At 38.7% G+C, this 24,342-nt stretch overlaps 1 protein-coding gene across 6 annotated transcripts in view; it reads left to right on the top strand.

Moving 5' to 3' along the window:
- LOC101174951 (acid-sensing ion channel 1C) overlaps positions 1 to 23,745 on the top strand; it is a 115,619-nt gene extending 91,874 nt beyond the window's left edge. For 3 of the 6 annotated variants that reach the window (XM_011487004.3, XM_020711162.2, XM_020711160.2), the window contains exons 2-11: positions 1,088 to 1,238; positions 2,378 to 2,505; positions 9,332 to 9,482; positions 12,469 to 12,525; positions 12,888 to 13,041; positions 13,264 to 13,355; positions 13,631 to 13,710; positions 14,942 to 15,013; positions 18,256 to 18,308; positions 19,203 to 23,745. In XM_011487004.3, the coding sequence (XP_011485306.1) occupies positions 1,088 to 1,238; positions 2,378 to 2,505; positions 9,332 to 9,482; positions 12,469 to 12,525; positions 12,888 to 13,041; positions 13,264 to 13,355; positions 13,631 to 13,710; positions 14,942 to 15,013; positions 18,256 to 18,308; positions 19,203 to 19,281 (1,017 nt within the window). In that variant the 3' untranslated portion in view covers positions 19,282 to 23,745. Of the gene's footprint in view, positions 1 to 1,087; positions 1,239 to 2,377; positions 2,506 to 5,761; positions 5,890 to 9,331; positions 9,483 to 12,468; positions 12,526 to 12,887; positions 13,042 to 13,263; positions 13,356 to 13,630; positions 13,711 to 14,941; positions 15,014 to 18,255; positions 18,309 to 19,202 lie in introns of all 6 variants that reach the window. The other 3 variants (XM_023965533.1, XM_023965532.1, XM_020711161.2) reach the window with 2 other exon arrangements.
- The last annotated feature ends 597 nt before the right edge of the window (positions 23,746 to 24,342 follow it).

The raw sequence follows: 24,342 nt of genomic DNA on the forward strand, positions 1-24,342 counted from the left end.
TGCTCTTGTGGTTCCCTGTGAATGTCTCTGTGAGTCTCGGTTATTGCCTGTAAATGAAAACTGGACTGAGTGACCACTGGTGTTCCAAACAGGAAGTGGCCGCTGGCTCCAAAAAGCCAAAATCACATAGACTTCTACAGGAAATTAAACAGCAATCACTTGCTCTGCTACATTTTTTTAACATGTTGTTGCTATTCCTAATTTTTCTCATATTTTTTCTTTAGTATAAGTTAATCAAGTTATAAACAGGCCAATTAGATGTCTCAATAAAAGTATGTGGTGGTCCCCAAACCAAATGTTTGGCTCCAGCATCCATACCACCAAAAAAAAAAAAAAATAGCAGCGGTTAAAATGAAATTTCGTTGGAGCTCAAAGTAAGCCGTTATGCGGGTGACGCCACTCTTTGGTGGTCCAGTTTTCATTCGCAGTAAATGGTCTTGATACATTTTCATTCGAGCCCACCTGATGAACTCTGTTTATATATTCACCCATCAGCTGCTTTAATGTTCCGTCCAGTCAGTATATATGGTCCAGCTGATACATTCCTTAAAGTTTTAAGCCCTCTTTTTGCTTCAAGCAAGCTTTGGGTTATTTAGTTTTTGATTTATCTTTGTCAGGCAGATGATAAAAAAAAAATAGCATCAAATTAGTTATGCCAATAAGACGAACAGCATCTGTGAGACGTTTGGGGAACAGCAGCCTGTTTTATTACACACCACTAGCCATGTGTGGCTTTATCTTTACTGGCACTGGTACAAACTTGATTTTGATGGGGTCTTTCAACTTCTTACTCAAACAATGGTGCCAAATTCTTACATTTACTTTAGAATTTGATTTTAAATTAGCGAAAGATTGATAGTTGCTGCTACAGCAAAGGAGTGCTCGTTAATTACCCAAATCAGAGGCAGGTGCTTGTTCAAAGCCTGTGCTCCTTTGTCTCATAACCACAAAACCTCCGCAATAATTACCTGTTCTGCACAATTACATGCTGACACCTAATACGTCTTGTGCTGGGACACAGTTTATTGCACTGGAGGGAAGAAGATTTCTATTTTCAGTGTGTATTTGTTTTTGTCTCTTTGTGCAGATCTATACTCGTTATGGGAAATGTTACACCTTCAACTCGGGATTGGACGGCAACCCTTTGCTGACGACACTGAAAGGCGGCACAGGGAACGGCTTGGAAATCATGCTGGACATTCAGCAGGATGAGTACCTGCCTGTGTGGGGAGAGACAGGTCAGAGCACCTTTACACAGAAGGACTTGCATAACCTTTTTATTTGTACTTAAACAGACATCAGTTCCTGGCATAATTTATGGACGTTTTCAGTGTTTTGCTGTTTGCCTCAAATCCAAAGAGTCATCATTAAATGGAGATTTGCTCAGATCACTGACAGAAGATTGCTCATCTTAAGCTGTGTTCACACCGAAACGTGAATCGCGTGGCATTGTGGGCCAGTTTCAATGTCAAGTCAATGTACAGACGCAACCGTAGTCTTCCTGTGTGGTTTGGGCGTTGGGCAGCGCGTTTCAGTCGTGGGGAAAATTCTGATTCCGAGTTTAGATATCTGAACTTTGGCAAAGAATTTGTGTCACGTCAACTAATCAGGGACTCAGCTTTGGCCTGTGATGTGTTGGTGATATGATCAGCGGGTGGACTCCAAAACCAACATGAAGGAGAAGCTGATCATTGTTATTTATTCTCCTCCTGACCTTTGAAATTTTTTATTCTTATTTGCATCAAGACAATATTAAAAAGATCCTCTAATTTTGTTTTTATTCATTTCCCTCCTCGAATAATGCAGGACAGCAAGCCTTGAAACTGGGTCACAGAGAGATGGAAGTACTATTGCAAGCGGTAGTCATTCAGACCCAGCTCCTGCAGTAGATGGTGTTCCTCACCATACTGGGAGAGTCTCTGAATGACCTCATGAACCCAGACATGGAGACTTAATTAGTGATGCTTCTGTAGAGCTCTCTAGAATAAATCACCCCAGTAAATAACTCTCAACTGTCTGGATATCAGATATACTGAACAGTCAATGCTTCCATGTAGCGATGACACTTAAAACTTTCGACAGTAACTCCTCCCACGCATGTGAGGAGCGTCAGCTTTATGAACAAATATTTAGACAGGCGTTCCATGTGCGAATCGCATTCGGTGTAGACGCAGCATTACTGTTTAGGAGCATATGTTTAGGATCCTGTGCTTTGTTACACTTAAAGACAGGCAGCAGTGATACTGAATCATGTCTTTGTGCACTAAAAATACACACGATCCCAGTTCCTTTGAACTTAACAGTTTAGAAACAGGTAAGTGTCTGTGAAAGAGCTTAGAACTTGCTTGTTACATTTTCTGGCGTGCTGTATCTACAGATGAGACCTCCTATGAAGCAGGCATCAAGGTTCAGATCCACAGCCAGGATGAGCCGCCCTTCATTGACCAGCTGGGATTTGGTGTGGCCCCTGGTTTTCAAACTTTTGTCTCATGTCAGCAGCAACTGGTACCTAAAAGACCAGCCTCCACACTCGACCTCCTTTGCCTCATTCAGTGTTTGTTCCCCGAGACCCTCGCCAGCTAGTATCTGCTTTGTTGTCCCAGCATGTGGAGCAAAATCAGATGAAGTGGAATCAATGTGCTAAAAATAACATCCAGTCAACCTGGTGTTTTTTTTTTACCTGGAAAGAAAACTAAAGAAATGCAGCAGCAAATTGAAACAACAGAGACCATGAACTAATCCATGGAAGAATATGTGCATGCAGTTCCTCTTGTAGGCAGCAGCTCTGCCTGAAAAAGAAAAAATGTGCAATGTGGCAGCTAATTATAACGATTTGATGCTTTTAAATGGTGCTGGGCAATATGTAAAAAATCCTATATCACAATATTGATTATCTTTTCTCACAATAATGATATACATCACAATATTACACAATACAGTATGTTTCTGTTCATTCTCTGAATGTCCATCCTTAAAGTGCCATTTAGCTGGACTATCACAAATGAGAAACATACATTTTAGTGTTTTAATGAAAGCTGCAATGGAGGAACAACAGTTTCCACACACAAAAAAAATCATAGTCATTTAAACTGAATTGGCAAAATAAACTCTTTTCAACTTCTTTTTTTAAGTGTCTGGCGCAAATGTTCAAATAACATAAAACAACGACAGCAATTTAAAAATCAAATTGAATAGAAAGGTGAGAAGAGAAATTGCATTTTTTTTACTATCCCCACATTATGTATCGTCATCCAGCCCAGCACTCATTTAAAGTCTTGAAAAATATGGATATAGTGCATTCAGAAAAATTTCTGATGATCAGCGCATTAACCACGAAATGAAAAAAAAAAGCTCATCTAAGAAATAATAACCTATACCTGGAAATTCTCTATTTGCAGCTGCATTGATCCATCATGAACTACGCTGCCAGAAACCTGGCAGGCTTAAAAACTGTCCTGTGAAAACACCCAGGAACAGTTATTTGAGAAAAGGCCATAAAAGAAAGAAAAAGAAAAAAGTACCTTCAGGTTAGAGCAGTGTCCCACGGCTGTTTTGTGCACATATTACCATGACTTCAGGATGGATTTTTGCATACAGTATGGACGTAGACAGGAAACCCCCTGGCACCTTTCGGGCTCAGAAAATGATGGAAACCTACAGTTGAGCACAAATTGATAACATTCGTTTCCAAATCCACAGTCTTTCAGCAGTTGTGTGGTGTTTCCACGAGAACAGCTTTGGTCTCTTTTTATCTAAACTACAAAACCTCTCAATCTAATGAACTATCAGTGATTTTGTCAGAACCTGCCTGAAAAAATGAGATGCTATATGGAAACCAATGCATTTCAGGTTACGAGATGGTTTCCTCAGAGATGAATTTTGTTCTTGAATTGTGCTCCTGGGTCATTAAAACTTTTACCACCTAATCATTTCTTGTGAAATAATGAGTCCTTGAGCTGGGAATCGAATTCATTTCTTTAGCAGTTAATGAGGCCTGATTGAAATGATTTTGCTCCCAAAGTTAATCGGCTTGGTTGCTTTGTCAGCATGAAACAAACGATCGTGTGAAATCTGTCTAATTTTAGCAGAATAACATGGGATATTCTAGGCATATTTTTGATCCCCTGAAACAGACATTTGGACACCACAAAGACAAGTTTTATTATCCTGGGAGGCTGCTTTTCTTCTTTTTTTTTCATTTTGTACATCAATGTTGTCGGTTTAGTTCAAATTTTGCTTTTATAAAGGGGTCAGTAAAACGTCATTTAAAAGTTTTAGACTGAAAGTACAATATTTAGGTATTAATATTAACAACAAGAGGGCTAAAAGAAATGTGTTCACCTTGATTTGATGAGGAGAAATTCAGATATTCATATCAGTCAGAGTTCTATTGTTACAGTTAAAGCCTCAGTCACAGCTGCCTGTACGGGTGGATACTGGCAGTCTGCGAGCCGAAAATGGGTAAACCTGTACGGGGCAAGCAGGTGGACCACACAAACATCAGGGTCAAAGACACGGTGAACCCGTGGAGCTAAAATGTTCATGCACATCTGTTTGCATGCTGCAAGCGACAGGTCATAGAGAACACTTGCACAACACATAAGGGTGAAGCGGGTGAGACGCATTTTTAATCCCCTCTGAACCCTGTGCAAGGAGCCCATTTGTGCTGTTCAAGCAATAAGTGAGCACTCCTTGCATGCAGCCTGACTGTCTAACTTCCTAATTTCTAACAGTCAGAGCGTATTTTGTGGCCGTGCAGTGTCACCTGCATTCCCCGTCCATTCTGCATTTGCGTGCGGCCAGTAAGGAGCGAGCATCTTACTGCCGTGTGGCGTAAGGGCAGCGTACGACAGCATCACTTGTATGTCATCACCCTGGTTGCATAGATCGCAGGGCCATTGGAGCGGAATCGCCCCGATCCCTAAGATGACTTCACCCAGAATTTTACATCCGTAGTACAATCGTGTGCAAATCGCCTCATTTAACCTGAATCTATTTTGAGCGATTAGAGTAAAAAGAAAAAAGCCTTTTTTTAACACTGCAGATGAGGAAAACCTAACTCTACACAGAGACGGACAACTAGATAGAAAACAGAGCAAGTTCCTGGAAAAATACTGTGCAGTATATATCCAATCTTGCAGCACTAGAGAATGCAATTCGCCTGTTTGATGGATGAACCCACCACTTCTTCCTCTGCCTCTGATGTGCCTGTGTGTTTGCAGACACAGCAAGTGTATGGGCAAGATGTACTTGATGTAAAAAATAAATCGCGTCGCTTTAAAAGTACAAACGCTACTCAGACATTTTGCGCAGTTCTCGCAGACAGTCGCAGGCAAAACCAGCCGACATTAGTATGAACTTCACCGCGTGACTGTGGATCGCTGTGAAGTATACACCGCCTACATACTTAACAATAAACTTACCACATGGACAGAATGGTGCGTTCCATTGTTGTGACGTCCCATGAAGTGGCCACACGAGCCTCAAGGAAACTGCAAGACATAGCCCCAAAATACAGCCACTCCTATCCACGAGCCCAGACGTATGGGTCAACCCCCCCCTTAGGGGTGCATGTGACTAAGGCCTAAGCTGCCATGCAACATTAGGATAAAGAGTAAAAGTTATTTCTTTTTGGACCAAAAAGTTCTTTTTCTGGTTAGATTAAATCATCGTTTAGCTCTTTGTCCCGCACTTAGCTCTCTGTTGGGCTCCTGTTAATTCTGTAATGACGTGGGCTGTGTTCCCTCACTCCTCACCCTAGATGAGACATCCTATGAGGCTGGCATAAAGGTACAGATTCACTCTCAGTCAGAGCCGCCTTTCCTCCATGAGCTGGGCTTTGGGGTCACCCCCGGCTTCCAAACCTTTGTTTCCACCCAAGAGCAGAGGGTAGCGTATGCCTGACTGGATCTGCTGCATGCAAAATGCTGTATTGTTTCAATGCAACACTCATTGAGTTCCACACTTTCATCTGCTCGCATCCCACCCCCTCCCTCGAAGGAATGAATGTGTTACTCCCCTCTGTGTCACTGAAGCAATAACGAGCAACAGCATCCGCAGTGTGTGCTTGTCCTGTCGTCTCTGTTGAGTCCACCCGTAGTGAGTAGATTTGTTGTTTTTAAGTAATTTATCATATCTTTTAATTATAATTTGAAGCAAGCTATTATTTGCCTTCTGTTTTTATGTAGAATTTAGATTGCAAAATTGTTTTATGTATTTGCTGAGTGGGACAGTCTGATAGCACTCTGTGTAAGACTGTCAGGAAAAAAACATGGCCTTTATTTAAGGTTTATGAGCCATGAGGACATTGACTTCAGCCTTTAGTCCAGTATGTTTTGCACCGGGGTCTTTCATCTTCAATTCGTTTCCAGATATGAGAGTCTGTGGGTTAGGAAGTGAGTTCGATAAAAGCTTAATCACGTTTGCCAGTTTAGATCCACTCCCTCGACAGACTGCATTCAATCTCTGTCACATTGTATTGACCACGGGGCTGTTTGATGGTTGGTGCTAGCCCGGGTAAAGCTGATGGAGATAACTGGGACTTTCATTGGGATTGTCCCCATTTCTGTGCGGTTTGGCAGCAGGAAACATTGATTGTTGGCCGGCTCTCATAATTAGTAGTGTGTAAATAAATTACTTAAATAAAAAATCAATTGGTTTTATGATATCCCAGATTGATGTGTTATAAATTAGTAAAAGCCTTTATGAGTCTGAGCAACATAAGTAAAATGTTTTACTTCTTTGTTAGAGGTTTGAGGTTAGATTGTATGATGTACAAATGGACTGCGGGCACCCAGAAACCATAAGGTTTTTAAATGAATTTCCTTTTCATGAGGCCTTGTTATGACTCAGCGATCAGCGACTCAAGTCTTACTAAGTGTAGATATCCGGAAAGCATAAATAGGGGGTAAAAAAGCATAAATAGAAGACAAATGTATTCCAGTCATGTCCTAATCCTAAGGCTGCTGGCTGGCTATGATTCTGTTTATCTGTATTACATGCAGGCAGCATCTGTTTGAGCCTTTCTGAGTCTGCCACATGCCGCATTTACACACCAAAACAGAGCTGGAATTTGTTGGCGGAGAGAACGTTAGCTCCATTGCGATGAGTATGTCAACATTTATTTCTCAGAATAATAATAAAAAGGAAGAATGTACCTCTGAAGGACTTTGGGGGATGTGTTGTTTCTTGTTGCCATAGCAACAGAGAGATGCTGGGTGCTGTTTTTGTTGAAAGTGAACGACTTATAGAGTAAGGAACACATGCCACATTTCCACTGAGTCTGGTCCAGTTCAGTCTGGTACTTGAAGTGTTTTCACTAAAAATGGATCCATTAAACCAGATTAAACCATACCACTTTGGGGGGGTCCTATTGGTTGTAGATTCATAGAAAAATGGAATGGACCGGTTAGGGTGGAGCTAACCTACTAATTGGCTTTATGACAAAAGAAAGCGCCAAGAAAGCCTCTTCACTGTCTGCAATCTTCTCTCAAACAAAATGTAATGCTTTGCATATACAAAGTTACTGAGCCCGTGTCCTGACATTAAGATATAAAAATATATCTTGTTCCCACAGATTATTATCTTGTTCGGTCAGGACACGGGCTCCGTACAAAGTACCAATAGGAGAAAAAAAAAATAGCTGCTGGATGACCTCCGGTGTTTTTGTTGATAGTTTCACCCCGCGTACGCTGTGACGGTCCAACTTTGAATGGAAACGCTCACCTGAATTGCCTGGACCATTCTAAACTGGACCGGACTGGACCGCTTAGTGGAAACTAAGCTATATAGTCCCACTCCAATCAAAGTTTTCCCAGTGGTGTTATAATTATTTTAGTCAAAATTTAAAAAAACAAAAACTGAGTCGTTTTCTTGGACATCGTTTCTGCAGAGCAGCAGGAGTTCATTGGAAATGTGCCTCTACTTTGTGCGTGGGAATGTTCATGCGGTCCCACCCCCAACTTAGACCCCACCCCCTTTGCATACTTGGAGCTTGTGGCCCACCCAGTGAATTTTCTGCATTAAAAATACGTTCTCCATCATCAGGAAAATGCCAAACCAACATGTAAAAACACAAAAAACAGTATTTTCATCTGAGTGGGTCTTTGAAGTACATTTTAAAATATATGTTCTTATAAGAAAACAAATTTGATCTTGATTTGAGGAGTTTTTAGTCTGAAGATGTCACAAAATCAAAATTAAATTATTGCTGAAGAAAACATTTCTGTGTGTAGTATGGGTCTGCTCTGTTCTTTTTGGCTGTTCTAAAAAGTGACTTTTTAAAGGCTTAACAAAAATAAAGTGTATAAAGTTCAACAGAATCAACATTATAAAAACAAATTAAGGGCCCAAGTCCAAAAAACAAAAAAATTGCTCGCTCAAGTTTTAGAAAATATTTATTATAAAAAATTGTTTAAAGGAAAAAATGAATAGATTTTAGTCAAATTTTATGGATCACACACTGTAATAACCAACCAACCAGTAATGTCAGACATAATTAAAAATTCTGCAAAGGCGTTGAAAAATTCAAACTAAGTTTAAAATGAACCCAAACTTTGCAAGCTTTTAAAATTAGCTGATGTTATAAGGTTGTTTGAAATAGGAAATTTTAATTGTACACTTGAATGAAGCAGCTCACTCAGTGACAGCTGGGATAGGCTCCATCAGGCAGCATCACTCTAAACAGGCTAAAGACGACGTTTATACTGAATGAAGCCGTTGAAGCAAAAAGAGTCTCTAAAAACTGTCGATCATTTGAACTTCTGTGGAAGATTTTGATAAGGTTTTTTTTCTATGGAGGGTAAAAAAGCCTTAGGAATAATAGGTTATTTCTCAGAACTTATTTAAATCAGTAAAATTCAATATACTGTACACTCCATGGAGATTAAAGTGTGCTCAGTTCATTTTTTGTAAATCAGAACAATAAAAATATTTTTGTTTTCCCCATTTCTTTTGATGCCTGTTGCTAGAATTGTAAAATTTGTCCTTTTGATTGTGGTGTCCTGTCTGAAACCACATATTTCCCAGGTTCCTCAGCCTGTTTGTTCCCATGGTACTCTGCTTCCTATTAGGGACTTGATTTGCATTGATTCTGCATGTACCGTGCTTGCTGTTGTATTTGAGCAACACTGCTGTTCTAACCAAACATGCTGTGCTACAATGAATGCATCTTTTTTTTTTTTTTTTTGCCGTGTTTGAAGCATTTGTTTGGTTTTTGTCAGCCTGTTGTCCTCTTTTATCTTCCTGCTGCACCGGGCTTGCATTCTGTTATTTGTGGTAATCCTGTGAGCTGATATACTGAGGAGATATCTGTGCGCTTCCACTCTTTCAGCTTCAGTACCTCCCGCCGCCCTGGGGAGACTGTAAGTCCACCCCGATAGACTCTGAATTCTTCTCCACATACAGCATCACTGCATGCCGCATTGACTGTGAAACCCGGTACCTGCTGGAGAACTGCAACTGCAGGATGGTTCACATGCCAGGTAGGAATTGAAAAGGCCGGCGAAACACCTAATTTATTACTTCATACAGTGGAAGAAATAAGTCTTTGATCACTTTGGAGATTTAAACACTTTAAGAGACCTTGACAGTCAGTCATTCCTAATGGTTGGTTTATTTAAAAGAAATATGAGAGATGAAAGAAAATCAAAAATTCACTTTAAAGAATTTCTAAAAATGTATTTGCATTTCATTCAGGGAAATATTTGATTTCCTTAGTAACCATTAAGAGTTCTGGTTCACACAAAGCAGTTAGACTCTGCTATTCCTCCAGTTACTGGAATGGAAGACACCTGTTTGACCTAATCACCTGTATTAAGACACCTGTCCACAGAATCAGTCCATCAATCAGACTCCAAATTCTCCGACATGGGAAAGATTAAAGAGCTTTCGGTGGATTTAAGGGGGAAGATTGTAGACCTGCACAAAACCAGAATGGACTACAAAACCATTGGCAAGAAGCTGGAGGTTAAGGGGACAAATGTTGGTGCAACTGTGCCAAAGTACAAGAACATGACCATCAATCCACCTGTAGGTCTGGGGCTCCAAACCAGATCGGGCCTGGTGGGTCAGATCTTTTTTTTGTTGCCTTGTTTGACGCATTTGTTTGGTTTTGTCAGCCTGTTGTCCGGCCTAAAACAACACGGCAGGAGTTAGTTAATGATTTCAACGCAGCTGGAACCATAGTCAATAAGAAAACTATTGGTGAATTTTCACACCAGAATGGCTTATCCTCTTGCAGTGCTCACAAAGTCCCTTTGCTTTAGGAGGCACATGTGCCGGCCCACCTGAAGTTCGTCAACACTTTCATGATTAAGAAAGAGATTAGGAAAAGGTGTTATGGTCAGATGAGAGCTAAACGGAGCTCTCATTGTGTTGTCAAGCGTGGAGGTAGAAACATCATGCTTTGTGGGGTTTTTTCTGCACGGAGAGGATGGGCGGAGCCTTGTACCATCAAATCCTACGTGAGAACCTCCTTCCCTGCGCCAGGAGTCTTAAAATGGGTGGTGGATAGGTCTTCCAACAGGATAAAGACCCAAAACATACAACCAAGGATTGGCTGAAGAAGAAGCATATCAAGGTCATGGAGTGACCCATCAAGTCCCTGAATGTCAGTCCTATAGAATATCTATGGAAAGAGCTGAAGTATAGAGTTGCTAAGCAACAGCACCCAAATCTGAATGATTTAGAAATCATAAAACAGGGACTTAAAATCCTCTTCATGTTTGCAGAAACCTCAACTTCAAGAAGCCTCTGGCCTCTGTGCTGCTAATAAGGGTTTTTGTCATAACGTCTTTCCGCCAAGAAGATGCAGATACTTATTTCACTCAACGAAATGTAAATAAATGTGTATGAAGTCCTTAAAGTTGCTTTCATGGTTTTTTCTTTGTGATTTTCTGTCTCTCACTGTTCAAATGAACCTACCATCAGAACGACAGACTGTCAATATCTTTTAAAAAGGGGAAAACGTACAAAAAACGTACATACGTAGCTGCTACAATGTTCATGAATGCAATGATCTTATCCCATATGACACACTGCCTCACTACCTGGTCGCAGGCAAAAAAAATCAGCATTAAAACCTCTGGAGTTTACAAACAAACAATTAAAATACTGTATAAAAAACCTTTAAGACATCATCACTGTGACATTTTACAAAAACACAAACTGTTAAGTTGGGAGAACATCATTAAGTATACAAAGCTATGCCTGTTTTATGAAATCATTAATGGACTGTCATCCCCTCCACTCAGTCAGTTTTTTAAAATAAGATCCTTCTCCCAAAGAGTGACAAGAGGGTCAGTTCGTCAAGGCTGTATAGTTCCTCTGCGGAGAAATGCCTTCAGCCAGAGCGCCTTCTCCATAACAGCAGCACAAGAGTGGAACCCAGTTCCTCACATTATTAGAGACTTCACCACATATACCAGGGGTGTCAAACATGCGGCCCGCGGGCCTTATCCGGCCCGCCAGGTGGTTTACTCCGGCCAACACATGAAGAGTAAAAATTATAAGGATGATTAAAAAAGAAAGCAAGTTTCTAGTCCATTCCTCTGGCGAGTTATGATTTTTTAAAGAAATAACCGAAATGTGTAATTCCGCCACTGGGGGGAGCAAAGGAAAGGAAAAACAGTTGAAACAGCATATCTCTGCACGTGCCAAGAGTGTAACATTACAGCTCTGAGAGTGGGTAGGATGCACTTTGGTTCCCTATGAGCCTTACCGCTGTTAACTTGCTATAAGGATGATCATTAGTGACACCCTAATGACCAAAATGTTGTCAAAAAGTGAAGTGGAGTGAAGAGCTTTCCAGGAAAAATGGACAGATCTTTTTCTTTCTTTCACGAAGCTGAATGCAAACCCCAAATGCTTTGTATGTCATCAACATTGCAGTGCTTAAAGAATATAACATTCAGCATCACTAAGAGACTCACCATAAAGAAAAGTTTCTGGATTGCTTCAATGTCAGATGTAAAATATTCAGTCTGTATTAATTTGAAAAGACCAACTTTTCTTTAATTGAAATAAATTTTATTTGAGATCCATTGGCCCCAAGTGATTAGGCTGCTATGTTGGTTGAGGCATTTTTTCCAACTGAGTAAAAAACTAAAACAAAGCTGTTATTTTGCTTTTATGTTATGGTTCGGCCCACTTGAGATCAGACGGGTTAAATGTGGCCCCCGAACCAAAATGAGTTTGACACCCCTGACATAAACTCTCACTGTGTGCATGTTTTATGTATTTTAAATGATTGTTTATTGTACATGTATATTTTCTATTAATGTATTTAATTCATGCTTCGCACTTTTTAGGTTGACGATTTTAACACCTGTCCGGGGACGACAGATGAAAAATAGCCTTTGGGCTAATTCTGCTGCATTGCAGCCATGCCTTTAAAGTGCACTGTCCCTGTTAAATAAACGCATAAATAAATAAACATGAGGATTTCCTCTTTGCTTTCATTTTTACCAGGAACTTCAACAGTTTGCACACCTGACCAGTACAAAGACTGTGCTGACCCAGCCTTAGGTGAGCTTACCCCGTATTCGATTTAAAATAAAGTGTTTTTAAAAACCCTTTTTTAATCTGAAATAGTGCTGAAGCAATCTATAGTGAAAAAAAGTTTCTATTACCAAGATTTGTGTGGCTTTTTTTGTGTGTGTTTCAATTGTTATATTATAAATAAATTCCAGGAGTTTTTTCTCCTTCCTTCTCTGTTCAGTGTTACGGCTTCAGTCATCATTTGCTTTCATGGAAAGTGAACGATGGCAGCGAATGTATTCCTATTGTCTGTGCAGTTATTTTTAGGACAAGCTGAGAGCCTCAGCAGGTTTGTTTGATTTCTATTATAGCGATCACAATATTTGTTAAATGACTTTGATCATCCACAGACTTTTTGGTAGAGAAAGACAACAATTACTGTGTCTGTGAGACACCCTGCAACATGACTCGCTATGGCAAGGAACTGTCCATGGTTAAGATTCCCAGTAAGGCATCTGCTAAATATCTGGCTAAGAAATTCAACAAAACTGAGCAGTATATTGGGTAAGTATTAATAATTATCAGTCAGGTATTGAGGTAAAAGTTTATTTTCTTCCTTTTGTTTCAAGATGTGCTGTAACACTGTTACCTGAGTCTCCATCGTTCACCTTCAATGTAACAAAAAACAATGACAGTAAACAAGAAAGGTGAAATGTCATTAGTTTTTGGTTCAAAATTGAAGAAAGTAACATTAGCTGGGTATGCCCCCGACTGATCTCTTTGCAGAGATAATATTTTGGTGTTGGACATCTTCTTTGAGGCTCTGAATTATGAGAAAATTGAACAGAAGAAGGCCTATGAAATCGCAGGGCTCCTTGGTAAGACTTTTTCTCTTCCCTATCAAACATTTCACACTGCGAATTCACGTCTGCTGCTTTGAGGTCTCATCTTTGAAGTTGTGAAACAGCCTGAACACATTTTCGTAATCTGATGCTCTCGCAAGGGCAGCGGCGTTGGGTCTGATGATGAGATGCGGCGTTGGCGTAGATAATTTTGACAATTCTGCACAGATTATTTGCAGAGATATGCTGATATGTGACTGCGCTGCGATGGGTTTGTGCATTGTGCAGTAATGACTTTACCTTTTCTCCAGGTGACATTGGTGGTCAGATGGGGCTATTCATTGGAGCCAGTGTTCTAACAATACTGGAAATATTTGACTACTTATATGAGGTAAAGTTAAATTTATTTTCTTTTTTTTTTTTATCAACAAAATCACTTTAGCATACATGATAGCAGTTATGCTGTCAAGGAACAGTTGTTCCTTTAGTACCACGGTAGATTTAAAAAAAAAAAAAAAAATTATGCTTGAAGTCCCGCTCAGATAATTTTTTGATCTATTTTAATCATCTTTTCAGTGGTATTTAAGCTACGATTATGCTATTTTTAGCCAAAATCCAAAAACTTGTGTCGTTTTCTTGGACATAGTTTCTGCAGAGCGGCAGTTGTTTATCACAATTCGCCTTCAAGTTGTGGGTGGGACCATTGGTGCAGAAGAACTTTTCCCTCCCCTTTGCGGAGAGCTCGCTGTTTGTTTGTTTTTGTTTTTTTATGTTACAAATACAATCTTTTTCCAGCTACTTTTTTCGTCTGCTCCTGATTCACAACAATTTGAATAAAAGAATATGCAAAAATGCCATTTTAAGCTTAATTTTCTTTAAATATGTCCATCATCAAAACAAATGCCACAAGAACATAATAAAAACCCCATGTTCATCAGAGTGGGTCTCAAAAAAGGTTACTTTCAGTCTAAAACAAAAGGGTGAGAAGGTGGGGGTTTTAAAACCGTGGGTATTATCACCAAATCAGTCAAGTCATATGTAGATGAATGGAGAGAAACAGTGGAAGACATCAGCACCTTCAAAGACACAAATCTGAAGACATGTTTAGACATTTGCAGTCATATCCATTGTCCCTGCAATGAGAAAATGATTGAAACACACCATCCTTCAGATTGTCAAGAAAAATGGTTGAATTACAGTCACTACTTTTGATTTATTTATCCAACCAGGGTAGATTAAGAAAAAAAACTCTCATTTTTAATTGTGGCCTGACAAAAGACAAGACCTTTTGAGAAAGAGAAATGAAACGAGTTACAGGAGACACATGGAGGGTAACAATTCGGATAAAACAGCAATAAAACAGACTATCATTAAAATAATTAAATTATTAAAAACAATTAGAATCTTAAAACTAGGTTACAGCAACTTTTTCCTTTTAAAAACTGTTTTTGAAATAAAAGTATCCAGTCTAAGGGTTTTTCCCAAAGGGTTCTAGTCTCTGGGTGCTGCAGACTATAAGGATAAATAACCCAATGAGGAGTTTGATTATAAAATGTTAGTAATGTAATTTATTGTCATTTGTCAATAATGTTTTTCATGTTTGTTTGTTTTTTTGGATTTAGGTGTTTAAGGATAAGGTTCTGGGTTACTTCCTGCGCAAGAAACGGCCGCAGCGTTGTCCGAGTGACAATCTGGTAACTTGTTTTTCTTTTTGCCTTGAAGAAAGCCCCAGATCAAATGATAAGCTGATGTTGCTCCAACATTTCCCAACACGGCTAATGCTTTTATTCAGCAGCATCTTAGATTTCATAACACCAACACATTGTTTTCAGTAATTAAATCATGACAATCAGATACAAGGTGGCCTGTGTAATGAGAGATGTCTGAGATGGTTTTAACGGAATACAGATTGTAATCTGTAATGATTATCGTAGCCTTTGCTAGAGTATCTAGTGCATTTTCTTCTAGTGGGTTCTGTGTTTCACACGCGTGCAGAAATGAAAGGTCTAACCGGCTTTTCACATAACTTTTCTTCGTGACTCATAAACCGCTCCTATTATCTGAGGCTACGTTCCTTATCTTCATCTATCCCACTCACAAAGTGGCATTTCTACTATAAACAATAGCTTTACAATGTACTTGGGGTTTACTTAGAGGAATGATAACGTTACATCATAGTTTTCTGTCCGAGTCAAAACTGCCCTTACGGGTGGATGTGGGCTGTCTACATGCAACATTTGGGCACAAGTATTACTTCTTGCAGGCAGCCTGACTGTTAGAAAAGAGGAAATTAAACAGAGAGTAGTTTGCGTTTGTGTACTGGTAAGTAACACCTGTACTGTACACATCATGCATGCAGACTTTAGCCAGAATGGAGCCAGTACTCTCACCTCACTAACGGGTCGAGTGCGGCGTAAGGACACCGTACGACAGCATCACCCATATTTCATAAGTGCGTTTAACTCCCATTATCCTTACAAATACTTAACAATACACTTTAGGTTGCAGCAATAGCAATGCTTGTAATCAGATTACAAGTGTTGAAGCTGTTAAGTGCCATTCTGTGATCAGCTTGTTCAACTGAAGTATTGAAGCAGCAAAACTAACTTTACTTTCTTGCAACAGCGATGAGAAACCGCGTCACAGGGTTTGTGTCAAGCTCTGTGGATTGAAATTATTAATTTAGAGGCAACTCCACTCACCCCCGTGACAGATTTCTGCAGGCTTGTTAGGAAATGATTTATGGGAGAAACTCACCTTGTGAGTGTTTGCCGTCTGCAGCTGTTCAGCACATGCAGGGGAATCAACTTCATCATTTATTAAAACGGCGGGTTTTCAGTAGAAAACAGTGGACTGACGTCTGAGCTTGCTGCTACTTTTGACTTATACCACATTCATCTTATATTTAATTCATGCCTATTATTCATATAGCTGTTAATGCACTTTTTCCAAGCCATGTTTTTCTCCTGCAGATCTTTCTTCCTACAAGGAGATCGTGCAGCTTTCTCACTAAAGTTAAACACTGTTTGTTCCTGTGCTAATGAACTATTCAGACTTTTTTTTTCTTTTAGTTATGTCTTTATTTTTATTGTTGGCATAGAAATGCAGACATTGCAACGAGCAACAGGAGGCAACAGGATGGGAGGCTAAATAAGTCGTCTCCTATTCTTAAGGGAGAAATTCTTACAATTGGAGTCTGCATGAGGACGGCGCTCCTGCATGTTTAGCCGCCTCGGGTTCAGAGTTTAGCAACTCAAAGGATTAATAAACAAGTTTATTTATTCTTGCAGAACAGAGGTAACATAGAAAACTAGAGAGACTTACAGTAAAAAAAAATAATAAAAAAATAGGGACTTTATTCTTTTTCTTTCTAACACTGTGAAATGTATTGCAATCACCCATTCATGTTTGCCATTTGTACAATAAATCATCTCCTTTACCTTATGTTTTTGCATACATTATACAGCGGCATGCAGTAATCTGGCACAGACTGGTCAAAATGCTTTTGCTTTTCTCTGCTGTGCTTCAAGTTGTCCAAACCTGCCATTCTTGATTACAATCATTATTTTAAGCTTGTTTTGGAAATATGACTGTTGCTTTAGTTACTGTGGCCATAAATAGCATTTGAAAGCTGAAAGTATTTCTAGATAAATGATTCTGCTGACTGTCAGCACAAAGTCTGAGAAGTTTCAGCACTTCATATACTGCAAAAATACAAAATATCACCAAGTATTTTTTGTCTATTTTTCAATTTAAATATATTTTTACACATGATATGAGAAGAAAAACAAACATATTACTAGTAACTTATTATTGAGCTGTAAGGACTTGTTTCAAGGGGATAAATCTTGAATACCTTTTGAATTAAATTGAACTTGAACACGTTTCATTTTATGTTAAATATCTAAAAAAAAAAAAAAAACTTTACAACTTACAGTAGTTTAGAAGCTCTTACCAAGACAGGTTTTCAAATGGGAGACTTTTCCACTTATAGCTGAAAAAATGATATTTTTTGAAAATGAATATTTTTTTAACTGGACATTTTTCCGGTGTATTTGGATTTCCTGGTCTTTCCTTCTGAAACGAGACAAACAATAAAAAAAAAGCTTGAAAAAAAGAAATAGTTTAGATGTTTTTTGGCAGAACTGGATAATGAGATGTTTTTTATAAATGTTGTTGTTGTAATGAGGTTTGAATGTAGTTCGGTGCCTCCCACTCGATCATCTTCACGTAAAGTTTGGATGAAGGCTGTTGTCGCTGCGAGAGGTGAAAGCTGCAAGTATTACACTTTTTGTAAAATGAAACTATCTCTCCTTTTACCTCCACGATGCATTGTACTCTGAAACTCAAGAGCAGTTCACCTCAAGTTCTGTCATCGTTTCAGCTCCTATTATAATCAAAAGCCTTCGGCACTGTACACAACAGATTTCTGTTTTCTTCTGCAATTTCTGTCAAATTGGCCTTCTTCGCTTTTTGTTGTTGTTCTACGGAGACCTTGTTTGGCCGTGATGCAACCATCAAAATCGCAAACACTGATTTGTTAGTTCAGAGACATTTTAAACTTCACAGACTCTGATGGATGCCACTTCCACTGTCTACAAAATCAGAAATGATGACCAGCAGTACCTAAACATTTGTGTGCCACTGTATCCGTTGTTCAGCTATGACTTCATTGTTGCATCTTCACTCAAACTACCGGCTGAAAACAGCAGTTTTAATGTAATTCTTCCTTTAACTTCCATGATCATAAACATCTCCAGAGCCAACAGCCGTTTTCTGTCGCCCCGGCCTTCAACCAAAAACCAGGTTTAGTTGAGCGGCTGAAACCTTTTTGCCATGATGTGCCCTCATGAGTTGAACTTCTAGCATTTGCATTGTGTTTTAGTTTCATTTCAGTCACCCTCACACATCTTTCTTTTCATCATGTCTATTCCAGGATTTTCAAGAGAACCCAACCAGCCCTGGTGTCACGACTAATCATGCCCCCAGGTAGCACCCCGCTGCCCTGCTGTCCCTTTCTTTCATTCATCCCTGAGATCATCCCACCTTTAGTTGTCTAAATGCTTACAGGGATTTTGTTGGGAATTGCCCAAAAAAAAAAAAAAAAATGAAAGAAAAAGACTAAACTCTGATCTTCAGTGAGTATTCTGCCTCGTCAGAAGATTCAGTCATGATGTGTGTTTGCGTTTCTCCGCCCAGATGAAGACAAGAGTTGGTTGGATTCTCTACGATTCTTACTTATTACAGCTTTCTCCTTCCACTGAATGACTGTTCCCCCCCCCCCTGTAGGTGAAAAAAATCAAAAAAAAAAAAAGATTTTAGTGTTAAAAAAAACAGAACAAGAGGATTTTTTTGCTCCTGCTGCCCACACATTCTACATTTGGCATAACTACGTGAAATCTTTGTGATGTGGTTTTATGCGCGGGAATAGCCACTTTTGGGTCTATGAATATTTGCTTTTCATAGTAGTTTATTACATGTGAGCAGAGTTTTTCGATATTTCGATTTTAAAAGCATTGCACCATTTTAAATGTTAGCTCAGAAAAAGGACTAAAACTGTTTTCTTTCTCTTCTCCCTTCTTTAATTCTTTTCTTCCCGCCGTTCCATGACATCTTTCCTCATTTCCTCACTTTGTCCAAACTGGGAGAATATGTTCATCCATTCATGGATCTCCACAACTCCTCATCCTCCATTTAAAATTGTTTGTCTAATTTTCCGTTAAAATGTTCCTGTTTTGGCATAATTTCTCTTTATTCCTCTTTTTTCTACCTTTGATCGTGTTGCTTTTTTTTTGGTTTTCTGTGACTCCGCCTCTCCCTACATCACTCCTCCCTTAACATGGTTGAACTCGTCTTCCCTGCCCCCCCCCCTGTGTTTTGCAGAGCACCTGTGACACACTCCGGAGTCACTCGGACAGCCTCGGATTCACGCCGAACATGTTACCTCGTCACCCGACTTTAGGCAACTTTGAGGAGTTTGCCTGTTGACAACGCAAAGTAAGGGTGTTGGGGCACATCTGGAGACTAGACAGCAAACTGTGAAACAACGTGCATTTAGCAAAAATAGGTTGAGTTTATGTTGACACAGGTAGTTGAAAAAAAAAAATGATGATGATACCACTTCCAAAACACAACTCAGGTTTGTCTGCCGTGTTAAGACGTCTGTTTTTGTTTTTCTCTTTCTCTTTGTTTTCCAGTCACTTTGGATCATTTACAAAGACTCGGTTTGTCATAAAAAGGAATTCTGACTTATTTTAAGATTCTTAAAAAAAATAATAAAATAATAACAGTAATTGAAGCAACAAACTGTTTTTTTGTGAAAATCTGAGTCAAACTATAAACTGATTGGTTCTTGGGCCTCCGAATGGTTGTCATATCTATAATCAAGTTCCAAGTTTCCAGCATATTCACTGTGATCTTTTGAAATTCTGACTTAGCCTCTCCTGTTGGTTTTTCTTATGTGACTCTGTACCTTCATGTCCAACATCAGAGGCATGACAATCCGCGTGTCTTTTCCGGTTTTCTTTTGTTTTTGGTGGAATTAAATTTCTTCCAGACATGGAAATGGTATTCTTGAAACCTAAAATGATCCAGCTGAGATAGTCCTTTGATTTGTGTCCAGTAATACTGTAAGACTGTATTCCAAACACTGAACTGGTGTTTCGTGTTGCCTTTTGTTCCAATGAAGCTGTGAAAATGCTTCACTACTTAAAGAAAAAAACTGTGCTTACTGATTTAAAAACCCTGTAGGATGATTGATTGTTTGTACATAAGCAAACATTGGGTTTTGTTTCATCGTTTTACTCACTGCACAACACATAAGGTTAGCATGCAACAAGACAGCTTATTATATTTCAATGGCTGTCGTTTTTTTTTTCACAATCTGCTGTTTAGGGAAACGATCAAATGTAAGAAGCTAGTTTGACCCCTTGACACCTCAATTTATTTCCAGCAATGACAAAAAAATCACTAGGGTTTTTTCTAAGTGCTAACTTAGCCCTGATCGTAACTCAGACCCCCCCCCCCAGTTCAAAAAAAATTAAGAGTCGCACATCAGCAAATATCAAATCATTTCTAAAAATTTTGTGAACATGGAAAGTTCTGGTCATTGCTTGAAACATTAATGGGGTTTCTGGCCTTGTCATGTTTAAATGTAAGTACGGATGGGTGATAAAAAGTTATATTTACTCAGTTACTTTATTGAAATGTAGTTTAAAAAAAAGTATTCCCAAGAGATGTTTACCTGCACCTTACTTTTAACTTCTACTGGAGTAGATTTATATGGATAAAAAAGTATTTCACTCAGCTACAATGTCTGTTTACTTTGTAACATAAATAATCAAATCTGAGCAGTATTAGTATCATCATAACTGGTTATTATAAAAAAAGATTTTGTCCAATCCTCATCAGCACTTTGGCAAAAAACGTCCAAACATCGGGGGAGTGGAGGAGCTCTGAAATGTCCACGATGGACCACAAACTTGCTGATTGGAGCAGGGATGTTTGATGAAAAAAAAGGATTTAAAAAAATATGAAAATTAAAGGCCAGAAAACAATATTGGCCAACGTGTGTTTGGAAATATTGGACACCATAAAAATCTGATATTGTGCATCTCTTTTTCATTGATTTAACCAGGAGCTGAAAAAACACATAAAAAGACTTTTGTGTTGGACAGATTTTACTTTTACAATAGCAGGTTATGAAAGTTCAGACACACAAGGTGTATATTTGTATAAACCCCTTTTGTATTTGAGGCTAAAACTTTACGTATAGTAATTATATTTCCTATTGGATCAGACAGAATAGAGAAAAGAGAGTCTTTTATTCTGAAAATCTGTGAGTCTTGGTAATGCTTAAAAGAATGTAACAGAATGTTGTTGTTGCTTTTTTATTTAGTCTGGAAATACAGTAATTTGCACATTCAGTTTTATTTTTTTTTCAGAAGTTTGAAACTGTAAATTAGATGCACTCAAAATGTAACTGAAGTCGTTTTTCCATCTGTTGTTTGTTTCAATATTACTTTGATGTGACATTACTCTTACTTGAGTAACAATACCCGGGCCGCCTCTGAATGTAACCGAACAGTTGTTAAAGGAATGTACAAAAGTTGGCCCAAGGTCCTCCATGAAGCACATTTTGGTGTCTTTCATTAGTTTCCTCTATCTTAGACTGTCTTTGACAAAATGAACCCTGTGCTGTTCTCCAAAAAGACTTGAAACTAGAGGTCAACTCTGGAAAATCATTGGAAAAATGTTAACTCGAGCCAGAATCAAATGTAAACCTCTTGAAAAATTCAATATTTTGATTAGATGCTGTTTACTACTTCAGCAGGCTCCAGCAAGAAACATGCACTGCAAAAACAGGTCAAAAAAGTCACAGTTCTTAGAATTTATATACATATAGGCAAGAAAATCTGCCAATGGGAAAAGAAAATGGCCTTACCACCAAGGATAAGACAAGCTTTCCTAATATAAGACTATTTTCCAATTAAAAAACTTCATTAGGATTGTTTTTTATTAAAAATTAGAACATTTTAAGGGTATTTTTACTTTCTCAAGATGTAGTTTTTGCAGTGTGCAAGAGTCCATATCTCATATTTAAGACAAGAAGTTGTATTTTAACCTTAAATTTTATTTGTTGAAGCCTAAACATCAAATGTTTAGTATTGAACACATTGACGATAAAAGGTTTTCATGTGAGGTTGAAGGGATTGCATTTGTTCAGTTGATTTTTAAACTTTTCCACCTATTTTTTTTTCATCTCATCTGCTCTAGTAACAACAACTTGCTGGATGGAAATGTGTAAATACTTGCAATCACAGGTAGATATCCCTCTTAAAAAAATGTTTGGGTCATTAATCATTAACTACACATTGCCTCAAAGCTGAACCTCAGCCCCATTCGGTTTGGCTATTTAAACAGCGAGTGCATTGTATAAAGTCATCACCACAAGTTATATAAAGCAGAAAGTTACTCCGAATAAGTCACAAGTAGATTGAAAATCTGTAACTTTTTCTCTGCTCTGTGCGTCAGTCTGTTCATTTGATAAAACGTCCCGCTGTCACTCAAGTCTTTGATACGACAGCAACAGGGCTGCATTTGTTAAAGGAAAACTTTTATTTTTCCCTCTTTTTTAATGTGAAGCGTAAATATATAAAAACTGTCGCATTAAGTGGTGTTCATAACACTGTAGCTGTATTACTCTATTGTCTCTGTATTAGATGACTGTTGATGTGAAGCACAAATTCTTGGAGATCAGCCATCACTTGAGAGCCGATGATTGGACATCTGTGGTTGTGGGGGCGCCTTCTGAGGCTCTAGTTTTAACTGTTACACATGATGTGCCCACAGCTCCTGCACGACCATATCAAGAAGACCGGAGCCGGAGACCACTTTCAGGACAGACATTTTTGAAAGCTTTACAAACACACAAACAAACAGAAGTGGCGTTTCACGAAAACACGGAAAACTGACGGACAGATTTTGATTTCATTGCTTCTAGGTAGGATGCAGACGCTGCAACGCGTGAGCATCGCCGTTAAGGTCGGAGAGACTGCTGCCAGTTTGTCATACACGATGATGCTGTTTGCTGTGATGATCTTGAATGTGCCTCATGCTGGGTTAAAGTGTGTAACGGCGACCCACAAATGATTGAAAACTGTTGATGTTCTGCAAGTAGGCAGTACGGTCTCTGTCCCCACCCCCTGCCTTACTACCTGTGTAAACAACAGCAGAGTGTACCTGAGCTGGTAGAAACTATAACTGAACTATTTACGCTCATTTAATAATCCTCCATTGATCGTTACCACATAGCTATGGCCAAATGAAACTAATATTCTCTTGAATGAAGTATATTCAGCCCACGGCTCCTTTTCCTCCTTGCATGATCAAAGTGTGTATTCCTGTATCTCTGGTAGCCACGCTTTTCACTTTGTATTGTCCAAGGTGTAATTCCGAGTCAGATGAATCAAGAATTGTGTTCTCTGCATCCTCCTGGATTGATGTGACACAAAAAATAGCAGAAAACATTTGGAAAGGAAAAGAGGGGGGGAAAAAAGGGTTCCTAAAAACTATCAGCAGCTTCAAGTGAAAGTAGTTTTATACAGGAAGGCGCTTCTGAGGGACCCAGGTCGATTCATCTGGCTCCAAATGCTCAATGTGCATTTACATGTAGATATGTGATTTTAACTCTGAAATGTACATTTAGTAGTTAATACATTTAAAAACGAGTAGTGAGTAGTAAATCGAGCTTTGCTGGACATTTCAAGGTTGACCAACACACGGTATCGAATAATGCGAGAAGTGAACAAATGTGTTGTTTGAGAATCTTGGAAGAACTGACTGAATAAAACATTAAGCAAACGGTAAAAGCAGGAGATGAGTTTTACTAGACATTAAAATGAACCAGAGATGTGATCAGACAAAACTCCTTGTAGCTTTTCTTCATTCTGTCCTGCAGAAGTCCTGGACTTAAGGATTCACATTGTTTTGTCTTTTTTTTACTGCACCTCTGACATGAAAACTCATCTCAAGTTGTACGCACCTAGGAAACGGTGAAAATGAATTTTTTTACATCATAGCAAGAAAAAACAAACTCTTATGGGCTCAAAAAATGTTTCAAAATCAAGACCAAAACACACGTATCTGGGATAGCCAGAGGAAGTTTGCCGATTTACATATTTTTCCCACAATAGAAAAAGAAACTTTTGTTTGAGCAATCTTCATGAAATTTCACACACGTCTACAACCACAACCAAAGTTTCCTTGACTTTTGACCTCAGGAAGAGGCTGCCATCTTGAATAAAAAATAAATAAATATATATACATCACAAAAGTGGCGTTCCTTTAGTGCTCATGCCTTTTTTCCCCCAGAACATTTGGAAAATGTAATGCATGAATTCTCTGCTCAAACTGAATGAACCAATATGAAATACAATATGAACACGTAACGTTAAAATATCGCTGGCAATGCTAATAAACTCCCAAATGCATAAAACATGCTGGAATGAATTAAAAATTTTAA

The sequence above is a fragment of the Oryzias latipes genome, chromosome 17 (assembly GCF_002234675.1).
Source record: "Oryzias latipes chromosome 17, ASM223467v1".
NCBI classification, from domain to species: Eukaryota; Metazoa; Chordata; class Actinopteri; order Beloniformes; family Adrianichthyidae; genus Oryzias; species Oryzias latipes.